The following is a 14,506-nucleotide window of genomic DNA, read 5'->3' as shown; positions in this document are numbered from 1 at the left end:
AAGTATTCGGTTTACAACTTTTATAATTCTTCGCCCTGTGTTTACTTTCGGTTTCATTTTGGAAACGTGAGACAGTTGCTTGCAAGTTCAGCTAGTAGTTGGTGACTGCGAGGCGTTTAAGTACATATTTTATAAACATTTAAAATGGACGGTTCTTTGCGAGGTAAGTAGATGTTTTTGTATTCTGTAATGTTATAATATATTTGCTTATACTGATATAAAGTAGAAACTGATAATACGGGTGACGATATGAATTAATGACACAGGGTTTTGACACAGTCTGAGCAAACTGGTGTATATATTGTATAATAGTGAGATAATATATATACGGTGTGACCGTTGGACCGAGCGAAGCATGATATGGTCATTGGCATGTCCCAAGTGATAGTCATAATTCTGTTCAGTACCGTAAATTACATTTCATTTAAAAATATATATTATTTATGAAATTCCCATTGCGCTAAACGCCCAGTATCAAAGGGGGATATCTATGAGGATAATTACAGGATCCGCCTATTCCTTTAACGCGGAGAAGACGTAAACCGTGCATAACTGACGATGACGTCAGATGTAGCCTCGACTTTTTTCTCCGTCTTTCAAACCAAACAATTATAAACAATAATTCATTTCAAAATATATAGTATTTATGAAATTTTCCTTGCACTAAACGCCCAATAACATCTAAATATTAAAGGGGGATATACAAGGATAACAGTTCTACAGGATCCGCCTATTCATTTAAAGCGGGGAATATAACGCCAGTCGACGTAAATCATGAATTATGACGTCACATTTAGCCCCGAAATTTTTCTTTTTCAAATCAAACACTTATAAACAACAATACACCCCGTTTGCAGTTAAAAGACAGTTAAAACAAAGTTAACCAATAAATTCAAAGTGGTAAAGGGTAAGCGTAAATATATCGTATATTTTTATTTAAAGAAACTCATGAACTCGTTCATCTATTTAGTCGTATTACTGTTTTTCTATTTGATGATTGGCTAAAGACTGTAACAATGATAATCATACCATTCATTTTTAACAAACTGGGTTTTTGAATTACAAATTGCACGTTAGTCTTGTATATTTGGCATTGAAAATTAAAACACGAATAATTGTAGAAGCAACTAATGAACAAAGCATAATGGCGGCGCCCATATGGATCACAAAAAATTCAGTGAACGTATATATAGAGATTATCTGTATTCATTTGCAAATTTTATCATTTTTTATTTTACGTATACGTGTTACCTTTAGAGTCTTGCTTCGCGGACGGGCCTTTGGCCCGTCCGAGCTTTGCTCGGTATTATACTATATTTACCAGTTAAAATGCTCAGATTGTGTCAAAACTCGGGATTTTATGACCATGCACCTTGCAGCTGGTGAGTGCATACAATATTTTGCAGGCCAAAACGTATTGAGGTGAATGGTATAACTACTAGATAGTACGTTTAATTATTGAATGATTCAGCAAAATAAAGCTACTAAAGAAATACCCATGCAATGTATTTAATGATGAAGGCAAACCATGGGGGGGGGGGGGGGGGGGGGGGGGTAATTAGCTGATATAAACAGTCTGACTAAATATATTTATATATAATTAAATAATATATATATTGATTTCGTATATTTAATCATTTTTGTAGACGATGGCAATAGTGACAAGCATTTAGAAAAAAGAGTAGACAAACTTGGAGAGCTAGGCCTAGATCGTACTCTGAAAAGAAAAATCCACCAAAGAAAGCAAAGTGTCCAGCTGTCAGCTGATGTACAAGAATTTTGAGAAGCCCAGTCACAAGTTACATCAGATGATGGCGATTCAATAAATTATTATATTGAAGAACGTATGGAAGAACCTGCGAATGTTGAGGCGGTACAACGATTAATCGAAGAGGCAATCTTTTACAGTGAAGATGATGACAGTGATTTAATTTCCAATGAGAAATGGCATGATCTAATGGACTTTCCAGAAATGGTAGCTGATGATTGAATTTTTGTATTGTAAATAAAATTGTATAAAATTTAACCTGCATGCATGTTTAGTGTTATTTTAGCTTATAGCCACTGCAGTCTGTTACAGAACCATTAATGCTTTAAGTATAATATCAATTTTAGAAAACAAATGTGCAAAAAGAATAATTCCTTTGTAAGATTTTAAAACTTGCTATGGATTAATCTTGAATTCAGTTAATACAAAATGACAAGATCACCTACATTACGAGGCAGTATATAATAAAATCTAAGATCTTTGGTATACTTGCAGCGAACTGTAATTTCATTTGCCACAAGTTCACCGCTACCAGGGAGTATTTGGATCTCTTTGTGATATACAAATATATGGTAAAGAAAGATTTCTGGTATACTTCCAGCGAACTTCATGTTTGTTCGCCACAAGTTCACTGCTACCGGCGAATGGCTGCGAACTAGTGTTTAAGCTTTTGGTGAACAAAATAGTTAGCCGCTAGTTTACTGTAAGTTTGCCGCAAGGTTGCCGCATACTGTATAGTTTGGTAAGGGTAGTCATATTATAATTGTTTATCAAATGGATCAAATCCATTTTTTAAATGAAATCATGGAGAGTGAATGTAATTTCACTTTACATCATATATAAAATGATTAAAAATAACTTTCATTTCTAAAATAAACATGAACTCCTGTTGATACAAAATCTAAAAAAATATACCTGTTATATCAATATAAAATTTTTAAAAAATAAACATTATGTAATTTTAATACAGATTTAAAAAATGAACATGATCTTACTTCAATGCGTAATTAACAATTGAACTTGGGTCAAATCAGGGCAAAATTAAAACATAAAGAAGTCAACTATAAAGTAATCATGATGTCATGTTGATACAGATTCTAAAAAAATAAACATAATGTCATGTTGATATAGAATTAAAAACGAAACATGATTGATACAGAGTTCTAAAATAAGCATGTCGTGTCAAAACTGAATTCTAAAATAAGCATGTCGTGTCAAAACTGAATTCTAAAATAAGCATGTCGTGTCTAAACTGAATTCTAAAATACACATGATCTATTCTGACCTTACAAATTACATGTATACATTATGATTTATATAACATGTTTTTGCCTTCTGTATCTTTACCAATTGTAATGATATCCATCTCCTTATGAATCGGATGCAGATGTAAACAATGCATGTATGAATCTTGATAAATATAGTACATCTATTTAAACACATTGGAATTCAGACAGAAATTAAAGTAGAATGTAAATACAAAAATTTTTTTTAGAAAGTACATGAGTGTATGAGTTGAAACGCTTTATGTCAGCATACTTCATATTAAAATTGAAATTTATTTCTTAACTCTGAGCTTACACACTAGCACTATCCTTCTCTCTTCACTCATCCTAAATCTCTGTACAAGGGCGAGATCTGGAATGTCTTGCGACCAAAAAGCAAGAAATGCTTGTAAAACATATATCCCCCTTCCCTTGGTGCATATACAAATGCATCATTTAATTGATAGTACTGTCAAAACAATTCAAGGTATTGAGCAGACAGTATCTTCCAATGGCCAGAGTGGATTGACCCTTGGCCTTTGACTATCTGACCTAAAAATCAATAGGGGTCATCTACTTCTTATGATGTACCAGTTTATCAAGTTTGGTGTCAATCAAGCAAATGATTCTTAAAATATAGGACACAACATATTACTATGTCCAGTTTGACATGTGACCTCAAAATGAATAGAGATCATCTACTCCTTATGCAGTATCAGTGTACCAAATTTGATGTAGGTCGAACAAAGGGTTCTCAAGATATTGAGCAGACAGTATTTACATATGTCCAGTTCGACCCTTGACCATGTGACCTCAAAATCAATAGGGGTCATCTACTTCTTAGGATGTGTACCAGAGTACCAAATTTGATGTCTACTTAAGCAAAGAATTCTCAAGATATTGAGCACACAGTATATTCCTATGTCTAGTTTACCAAGGTTGATGTCTGTTAAGGAAAGGGTTCTGAAGATATTGAGCGGACAGTACCTTCCTGTGTCCAGAGTAAATTGAACCCTTGACCTTTGAACCTTAAAATCAATAGGGGTCCTCTTCTACTCATAACCAACCCAGAGATGAAATATCATTATGATCAAGTGAATGGATCTCAAGATATTTAGCAGACAACATGTGGTCTACTGACCGACCAACCAACAGGTGCAAAGCAATATGCCCTTCTCCTTTGAAGGGGGGCATAATAAACAATTAATAGAAAAAAAATTAAGACACTCCAAACTGTTATGGAATGAAAATTTTCCCTAATTTAATCAGAATGGTTTTTTAAAATAAAATTCTTGAATCTGTTTGAATTGAAAGATCAGTCAAAACTGTCCATAGAAAAATACATGGAAAAAAAAATTTCACTATTCATTTACATTAATTTATATTCCCACTAGTAAAATGCTCATAGAAATTCAAATTTAAATTCTATGAGTAAACAAAACAATGAAGTGGCAGATGCTATAAATAATTGTTAAATGAAAGACAGGATCTGCTTTGTAATCTGGTCTGAAATATACCGATCCACATCACATATAATAGTGACAAAACTTGTCTTTGCTACCAATGGTAAATCAAGATTCCGATTACCAATAATTAGTTCAATTACTGGGAAATTCAGTTCATGTTTTCCTTTCTTATTAGATATATCAGACTCTGATTTCAAAGCAAAACATGATTTTCTTGCACCTGTACAATTAAAGTAAGATTAATTCTACTAATTACACTCTGGTCACTATTTTTGTGTGGAGGGGGTTCCCGTCTTTTTCCTGTTTAGAGACTCGCGTGTAAATATACTGTACACGCTCGTCAACCATAAAATAAATCCGAACATGAAGAAGGCAATGTTGACATCAAATGGTGCTCCAAGATCACTCGAGATGGACCAAGCAAACACACTTCCCCCTATCGTTGGTGCCAAGGTTCTGAAAAAATTTAACATACAGTTCTGAGCGGTCACTGAAAAATGTTGAATTCATGAATGCTACAAGTGCTAGAAAAGACAACAGGAGGCCCATGGGACACATCGCTCACCTGAGTCACCTTTTCCCATGTCTAAAAATTTCCCTAATATATTCGCATGTAAAATTTTTGATTCCTATTGTGGCCCCAACCTACCACCAGGGGCTATGATTTTTTTTTTAAAAACTTGAATCTGCACTATGTCAGGAAGCTTTTATGTAAATGTAAACTTCTTTGGCCCAATGGTTCTTGAGAAGAAGATTTTTAAAGAATTTCCCTAAATATTTGTATGTAAAACTTTGATCCCCAATTGTGGGCCCCATCCTACCCCCAGGAGTCATGATTTTAACAAACTTGAATCTGCACTATGTCAGGAAGCTTTCAAAATGTAAACTTTTCTGGCCCAGTGGTTCTTGAGAAGCAGACTTTTAAAGATTTTTTCTATACAATTGTATGTAAAACTTTTATCCCCTATTGCGGCCCTGTCCTACCCCCGGGGGTCATGATTTATGCATTATGTCAGGAAGATTTCATGTAAAGCTCTTCTGGCTCAGTGGTTCTTGAGAAGATTTTTAAATGACCCCACCCTATTTTTGTATTTTTGTGATTATCTCCCCTTTGAAGGGCATGGTGCTTCATTTGAATAAATTTGAAAGCCCTTCACCCAAGGAGGCTTTTGGCAAAGTTTGGCTGAAATTGGCCCAATGGTTCTGGAGAAGAAGTCAAAAATTAGTCTAGTCAATCTAGCTCAAAAATGAGCAAAACCTCAAACTAATTGCAACAGAAATGAAATTTTGATTATTCATGCAAGAAAACACATGCAAACAACATATTAAAAATCGGCTTTTGTATTTCCATGGGAAAATTGGAATTTTGGGCTAAAAGGATGTGTTTTTTCATGAAAATCGCTAAGAACTGGAAATTGAAGAAAATGTCCATTTTATGTAACATACCGTAAAAATAAGTTTCATATCTCAAATTTCAACCTGGAAATGTTCAATTAATTTTTTTTACAGCAGAATATATTCTTTCGTTGACTGTAATTTTTAGGTAAAATCTTGCTTTTTTGAATATAATTGTGAAAGGTTGAAATTTTAAGAAGAAAACCCACACTTTGTCATATATTTGAGTCTACCAATAAAAAATTGAAGTTAGGATTTATTTTAAAAACTGCTCAACAAGTAAGATATATAGATTACTGGCAATTAATATATAAGAAAAATACCATTTTAGGTAGGGAAACCTACCTTTTTCTAAAACAAAAATAGTGAAAAACTGGAAATGATAGGAAATGACTGTTTTATAGAAGAGATGACAGTGATCTTATAAATTTAAGAATAAAACGTCCAAATCCACAACTATAAACTTTTCTGCACCAAAATTTATTTTCCCTTACCGAATTTTGGGCTGAAATCTTCATTTTCCAACAAAAATTGTTAAAAACTGGATTTTGGAAGAAAATACTTTTTCCCATCCATTAGGCATATATGAGTTACCACATGAAGATTTATACATTAAAATAAACTGTTAACATAAAACAAGTGCCCCTTCAAAAATGGTCTGTAAAAGATGACCTACATTTTTGCAGTTACTCCCCTTACATCAAAAGATGGAGGCGCGATTACCATTCCGGTCCTATGTTTCACAGAAATACATGTAGTATTTTAAAACAAACAGTGTATAGTAAAGCTTACGTTACCAAATTCTTTATTAAGCTGAGTTTTAACAGTTTGTACTACATCTATGACAAAACAAGGTTCAGTTTCTTTGATTTTATAAAGAAATCTTTAATACGTGCACTTCGTCAAGTTTTAGAGTTTGGAAAAGAGGAGGGGGGGGGGTTATAGTTGTATTTGATGTTTAGTTCTATCCAAATTATTGTGCAATTAATACCGAGAATTTCAGGAGTAATCTGTTTTAAAAACAATGGACACATAGAATTAAAAGCAAAATGAATCAGGCACGCAGCATCGTAAAAATGGGGGGGGGGGGAAGAAATGTGAAGATAATGTCACAATATTGCCTGAAAATTGACAAGTAAATTTTAATCCAAAGTTATAAAAATCCTTGATGGTGTGTGTGGTGGTGGTGGTGGTGGTGGGGGGGGGGGGGGGGGGGGGGGGGGCTAAGGTTGTTCTCTCAGTTCAATTTTACACTTCCACTGTGTACAGTTCACGATAATGCTATTTTCAAAAAAAAAAAGAAGAGGGAGGGCAACCAATCTGTCTAAAAATTGACCTCTGTACGTAAAAATTTATCAACTTTGCATGTAATGATAAAAGGTGTAGAGCCATTATTGCTACATGCCTGATAATTATATAAGTGATCATTTGGTAATTGCAGTACAGTTCAGTCCATGTTTTTACAAGTACAACGGCTAGTGTCACAATTTGCCTTGCATTTACAGCGAAAAACGTTCAAAAGTTTATCTGGCGTGACTTGTAATTTAGTTTTAACGGATACAAGAATTGCTGAAAGCAGTGATAAGCCCCAATTCGAAGGATCCAAATTAATCATTCCTTTAGTCCATTGTATGACTTAAAAAATTCTTGCAGTGCTCCTTTTCTGCAGCTGTAGTTAGTAGTTAGTGGCAATGACTGAACTTATAAAAATGATATTGTGTTAGACAATTCTTCACAAAGCAAATCTCCTATAAGTGTCTCTATGGTATTCCATCGTACTAAGTCGATATGACATCGACACCAGAATATATCTTTTTCTCTATGAAATCCTCATATAGGAAGGTGAAGATAACGAACAGTGATCCATCTCGTAACTCCTATAAGCAATACAAAATAGAGAGGTGGGCAAACACGGACCCCTGGATATACCAGAAGTGGGACCAGGTGCCTATGGGCTATAAGGAGTAAGCACCCCCTGTTGACCGGTCACACCCGCCGTGAGCTCTATATCTTAATAAGGCAAACGGAGTTACCCTTATTCAATATCATTGTGCCAAAAACGGCCTAACAATCTATATGAAACAAGTCAGACAGATTTGACCCAATGATAGGTTGTATAGGCCTTTCCAAAAACGTGAGTTATCTCTCTTTGTATTCTTACATTTAGTGTGAATATGACAACTTACGGGTAGTAACACAGTCAGACTGCGCATATATTATATATATAGTTATATAAGTATGGGCAAGTATGGGCGCTGTTCAAAATCGAGAACAGTTGAAACAATTTGTACGAGAGAGTAAGAAAATGTTAATGGAAACAAAAAAAAAAAGAATTTCTTGATCGAGTCGGGTGTGATTTTCGGGGGGAGGGGGGATTTTAAAAATTAAATTGGAAATCACCCAGACATTCATTTGTTTACATACGTCTCCAATAACGACTGACATAATTATTTTGTAGACAATTTTTTTTATTATAGATATTTAAAACGTCGAGTGCCTGTGGTGCAAAGATCTTGCATAACACCCCCCCCCCCTTTTCAAAATAAAAAAAAATCAATTAAATTAGGAAATCAACGCTCTCATTGTTTTATCAGGGCTAAAATTATTCCACCACCACCAATCGACTCTTTCAAAAATAAACTAGATTGCAATCATTGGGTAACTTTCTCCAAAGTACCTGGACGTGCAAATCATTTTGTACACTGCAGCATGAAGCTAGGATTGTTAATATCAACTGATATGTTTAAAATGCAGTAAAATAGGTAACTAAATAATATTTTTTATTAATTTTGTTCAATATTGCTAGACTGATATGAATTATTTTCCATAGACCTGTGTGATCCCGGGGTGGGTGGGTATTCTCAAATGTACTCTCGGGGGGGGGGGGGGGGGGGGGGAGGTAAATTTACCCCCCCCCCCCAATAGAATGCTTTTGACGTCTCTGTATCTTCCCTCTTTTATTCGTTTTAGCCCCCTTGAAATCTACTTGATTATGTATAGGCACGTATCATGTCATAACAGAAATTGCAATGACAGATTTAAACACCCCCTTTCGCCACAAATTTACAAAATAATTTGAGTAAAACTCCAAATATTTTACTCAAAATGGCTGTATTTACAGGTACATACTCTTGCCGACTATAAATTAAGGGCATTCAATTATACGTTATTTTATTTTCAAAGCATTGCATGTGTAAATGTCAGTTTAAAGATGGGTTGTGACGACGAATTTCTTTATGGTTATACTTGTATTTGAAACTGTATAAAATTTGTGGGCAGACAGCTGGAAATCTGTCAGTGGCCTCTGTTTCAATTACAAGTACAGCCTGGGTTAAATTTTACTCACCAATCGAAGGAGATGGACATTTTCAGAATCTAGAGATGTCAGTCCGACATACCTAGACGTACATCGTGGCAGAACTTTCATCGCTGAATGTACTACATTGATATTGAACTTCTGATATTTAATTATAAATCTAACTGTATTAAAACACGGGCTAAAGATCCTGAGAAAATGTAAGCAATATATGATATATACTAATTTCAGTTATAAAACACGTGAAATCCTGGAAAATGGGGAGGGGTGTAGTTAGAATAATCTAACTGCGTCTAGGTCTCGGGACAGGCCTGTCGTAGGAAATTACATCAGTTTAATGATAGAACATCCTATCGGGGAGGGGGGGGTGTCCTCCTCTACTTATACAACATTAATTTTCTATTATTTTACATGCAAAGTTGGTTATTTTCACGTGTATGAAGTAAACCTATGCATTGAGATTTTTTATTAACGTTAACATATTTGTTGGCGTGATTACTGTAAAATTATACAGCAATATATTCGTGGCCTTCTGCACTGTTGATAATGACGCTTCTCAAATATACTACCCGGAAGTCTTAACCTACTGTTACGCAAGCGCACTACATTCCGGATCAAGGAAAGATAACTCATGTTTTCGGATTGGCCTATTGGCAAAGTAGATTGTTATAACGACCATATAATTCGTGAAATGCTTACTTTAAACGAAACAGTTGAAACCCCTTCACCATCAACTTGTTTGTCAGTAGCCTGCCTCCATTTAAAAACCAATCATATACAGAATTTTTTCGCGATTTGTCTACATTTTGACTATACAGGACCTGTTCCGATGCCGAATATTCTTGACGTTGTGACGCATCCTGTGAATGCATGTAGAATGGGCAAGGATTGACAAACTTCGTTTCGTAAAAAGACGTCTGGTTTTAACGATATTCTTCACTTAGGGGCAAGATCAAAAATTCAATGTCTCACAAAAAACTAAGTTCACATAGTTTTCACCAAGAACCCCCCCCCCCCCCCCCCCCCCTTTAAAACTTAATATGACAAATGTTGAAACTAATCGAATAACAAGAAAAGAAACGTACGATTATAAATAACACTCTGTATACCTCTGTATACCTTTTCTACTGTTTATTCACAAATGAAAGTGTACATTAAATCTATTAAATGTTCATTAATTGTTTTAAATATTATGTGGTATTCAACAGTCGCTTGTCTTTTTCATTTTTCCACTAAAGTGTAATCGATGTCGGATGACAGAAACTTGCGGGAGTTTTTATTCCCCTCCCCCTAACTAATTGAATTTAAATTTTCATCCGACATTGATTTCGACCCTTAGGGCAGTTATGTTTATTTCAGAGTTCGTTGCTATTTCTGTGCTTTATATATAGCCATTTCAAACACAATATGCATTTTGCATGATCCTCTAAAATTTACGATAAATAACTGTATCCCATTTCCATTAATTCTCAATGATCGTGTGCCAGCGTGGCGAGAATTCCATCGTCATCGAAAACAAGTTTTGTCTTGAATACAGATGGCCGGGTGGTCTAGCGCGCTGTTCGCATGCTGCTAGGAGATGTGGTTCCGCAGGTCGTGAGCCCAAGACTAATTAGAAAGAGTAACTACTCGATTTTACATCAAATCATGATACTATGCGCAAGTGTTTAGTACTTACATTGATTTTTATTATTTATATTATCAATGTTTTATTATCATTATTATTACCCATGAATGACTCCCAAACCTGAATTTGAAAAAGAAAAGCAAAAATACTTTACTTACTTAGTTTTATAGAAGCTTTTAATACAAAACGCTTGCTCAAATGATGAAAATACAAAATAACTGAAACTTTTAACCCGAATGATTTTCCATACTTTCTTTTTTAACAACCGTAATTCCCCCTTGTAAATTGACACTAATTCTTTAAGATTTCATTTATAATTGATTATTCATAACTTCTAAAGTAAATATTGTGTTTTATAATTAAAATTAATTCAGTAGAGGGTCAAACAAAATATTTTGAAGCTTTATTCACGAAAGTTCCCCGGGAATGAAAGTCGGCAAAGAATATGAGATGCTGAGCAATATTGTATGTATATAGAAGGTCTTAAAATCACCTTTTTAATACAACTGTTAAGCTGTTTAATCACGTTTTTTATTACATGCACTTTAGATTGTCGTGTATAACTTTATTCCGATGACTCTCACAGTTAAGTTACTCCCCTTTACGTGTACGGCGTGCCGTAAACACCACAAAATATCGATGGTTTACTAAAACATTTAAGTCTAAATTTTAAATATTTCCCATTGTCCAATTTTGTCCGATTTTTTGTATGTTGTTAATCACGCTTTTGTTTATTAAATTCCGTCGAGTTTGTTTCTGTTGCAATTACTTTGAGGTGATTTGCTAGATTGACTAGACTAAATGTGAACAGTTTACAGATGGACAGACAACAGACAACAGGCGATCAGAAAAGCTCATTTTCAGTGGTGATGTTATAGTTACCTTACACTACGAGTTACCAATACTAATATCAAAGACCAAAAACAAGAGAAATTCTGCAACACCTTGTGCTTTCAATTTATTGACACTTGCTGGGTTGCCTTTGTTAGTAGCCCTTTGCCACAGAGAAAATATATCTATCAACTTATTCTGATATTTTTATGGTTAGATTGCATATTTATGTCAGCTTGATTCCTTGTGGCTTTCAACATCATACAAGAAAGATCAAGGTCATTGAAAGTCAATTACAAAATTTCCTGTGCACATGTGTAAAGTTACACTTCGTAATTGATTTTCATCAAATTTAAGGAATAATATAGAGATTTAGTTTCCCGCTGGCTTTCAAGTTTAAATAGAAATTTCAAATTTAATGAGAAATTTGGAATTCCTTGTGTTCAATACATACTATATTTCTTGTTTGTTTTTATCACATCACCACGAATAGGGCTACGCATGAATAGTTGGATGCCTATTGGAAAAATCCTCATGTATAAGATTTATGCTATAATTCTTATCTGATTTTTATCAAACTTTTAGGAATGGTATCTTGTACAGCGATCTAGGTTTCCATTGGTTTTCAATGTTGAATATAAAAGGTTATGGTCAAAAAGAGCAGAATTCCTTGTGTGCATGACATTGAGTGTACATGTATATGTTTCCAAATTTCAACAAGAGTTTGGTTAGACTGGGCATTCACTCGAAATTTAGGCTATTTCTATTAAGTCCCCTTGTGACCTTGACCTTTGGCCCCAAAATTAATGGGATTTTTCTTTTCTTGATGACAAAACTACATGTGAAGTATCAAGTCAATCGATCAAAAATGAACCTTCTAAAGTGTCTACAAGCTTTTCTTACTTGGTCATCTAGTGACCTTGACCTTTTGACCCCAAAGTTAATAGGGTTCTTCCTCTCTTCATAACAAAGCTATATGTAAAGTATGTAATCAATCGCCCACACATGAATGTCCTGTTAGTATATCTCCTCTCACAATGAATAATGAGGGGATAAATACTCTTGTAGAGTTGCTGTTACACAAAGATTTGGGGTGTTCTTGGTCTTAAAACTCAAAGGGGCAAAACCTTCCATAGAACGTTTGAAAGTATGTAATGTATGACAGATGTGATCCATGTCTGACCTTGAGAATGCTGTGGCTGTCATGGCGATACCATTGACGGATCCTGCAATGTGGGTGGTAGCTGAGTTGTTGACAAACAGAGACGTTGCAGTAAAACAACAACTTGTCATGATTTTCTGTGGAATGATGACAAGGAGCAGGATTACCCACAGCAACGTAGAGGAACTGGAAAATAAATCAAATTACAAAAAAAGTCACATTCTTTCTCTTCCAAATCAAAATACAAAACAAGAGTCATTCTTTCTCCTCCAAAATTTATTATTCTATACGTCTTTTAAATAATCAAGATTACTTGATACATATCAAATAGTCCACAATTAATTAAGATTGGCTAATACAGTTCGTACCGTTTACGAAATAAACCTGGTTCAAACTAATTCCGCCTAACAGGGAACGAGTTAACTTTTCATTCTGCTCAAACCTTAGATTCAACACATTGTGAAAAATGATTTTCTTAATGACAATCCATTGCCATCGAGCTAATTTATTAACATTGTGCAATCGTATACGCAGCCAAACAATCCTTTACCAGTGCAGCAACAGGACGAAGCCAAAAAAAAAAGGGGGGGGGGGGACAGATAGAAGCAATATCGATCGATTGGTTTTTGTTTTGTTTTGTCCATGGTGAAGATAATGAACTGTGACCTATCTAATTCCTATAAGCAATACAGTAAAACATCTCTTCCAACAATGGAATTGTCACCACTGTCGGCGATGGGTTGCCTAACTTTGGCCTGAGTTCGGTGTTTTCTCGGCCGCTTAGCGGGGAGCCTCAGCCTCAGCGATTTTTATCGTGCCACCGCCCCACCTGCTGTGACTCGGACCCGCGGTTTAATTTGAAGGCCTGTTACAACTGCGATGGATGATGTGGACCTTTCTATCCTGGATCCCCACAGGACTTGAGACCGAGACTTGGAGGGCAAGGCAGTGAAGTATGGCAACGTTATGGTCAACCCCCCCCCCTTTTAAATGCAGGAGGTACCCATTCAGCCGGTGATGGAGGTTTAATCCCAGGCAAACGCTACTCTCCTTTCTCAAGGTCAACCTCAATAGAATCGTCACCACTGTCGGGGATGCGTTTCCAAATTTTGGCCTGTGCTCGGACGCTTTGCGGGGAGCGATTTTTATCGTGCCACCACACACAGACCTTTCTAATCCGGATCTCCACGGGACTGGAGCTCAAGACAAGGACGGCATACCAACCAGGCAGTGAAGCACGACAACGCTGGTCCTCCCCTGAAGGCAGGAGGTACCTATTCAGGCGGTGATAGTCGTCTAATCCCTGACGAAGGCTACCATCCCTTCTCAACGTCAACATGGTGAGTCGCTGCATTTATTTGATATTCCTTAATATTCACTTAGTTCAAATTCTACCGGCTGTCGTAAAGCACACGCACAACATAGCCCGTAGGGCGATACCATACTCAGACTTAGTTTCTGTATGTATCTTCTGGCAGCTGCCATATGTAAATTCATATCCTGGTCATGTCCTACACCACCTAATATACCTAGTATCGCCGGTGCTCTATTATTATGTATCCCAATGGCAAACCTATGGCACAATTTTGATTGTATCTATTTGGCCAAAATGCCATTCATGATTCAAGGTACTTGGTTAACGTAGGTTTCATGACCTTTCAATAGGCATGGCTAGC

At 35.6% G+C, this 14,506-nt stretch overlaps 1 protein-coding gene and 1 long non-coding RNA gene across 4 annotated transcripts in view; one reads left to right on the top strand and one right to left on the bottom strand.

Moving 5' to 3' along the window:
* Positions 1 to 43: 43 nt before the first annotated feature.
* Positions 44 to 2,032, top strand: LOC130054212 (uncharacterized). The gene is made up of 2 exons (XR_008802498.1): positions 44 to 163; positions 1,647 to 2,032. It is a non-coding gene; the product is annotated as an uncharacterized LOC130054212 (long non-coding RNA).
* Positions 2,033 to 2,210: 178 nt separating this feature from the next.
* The window catches only part of LOC125663922 (uncharacterized), a 38,905-nt gene continuing 26,609 nt past the window's right edge, over positions 2,211 to 14,506 (bottom strand). For all 3 annotated transcript variants that reach the window (XM_048896362.2, XM_056163032.1, XM_056162978.1), the window contains 2 exons: positions 12,852 to 13,016; positions 2,211 to 4,955 (listed from right to left, as the gene is read on the bottom strand). In XM_048896362.2, coding sequence (XP_048752319.2) covers positions 4,766 to 4,955; positions 12,852 to 13,016 — 355 coding nt within the window. In that variant the 3' untranslated portion in view covers positions 2,211 to 4,765. The remainder of the gene's footprint in view (positions 4,956 to 12,851; positions 13,017 to 14,506) is intronic.

The sequence above is a fragment of the Ostrea edulis genome, chromosome 1 (assembly GCF_947568905.1).
Source record: "Ostrea edulis chromosome 1, xbOstEdul1.1, whole genome shotgun sequence".
Classification (NCBI taxonomy): domain Eukaryota; kingdom Metazoa; phylum Mollusca; class Bivalvia; order Ostreida; family Ostreidae; genus Ostrea; species Ostrea edulis.
Note: the sequence above shows the minus strand (reverse complement) of the source record. Positions and strands in the feature narration are given on the sequence as shown.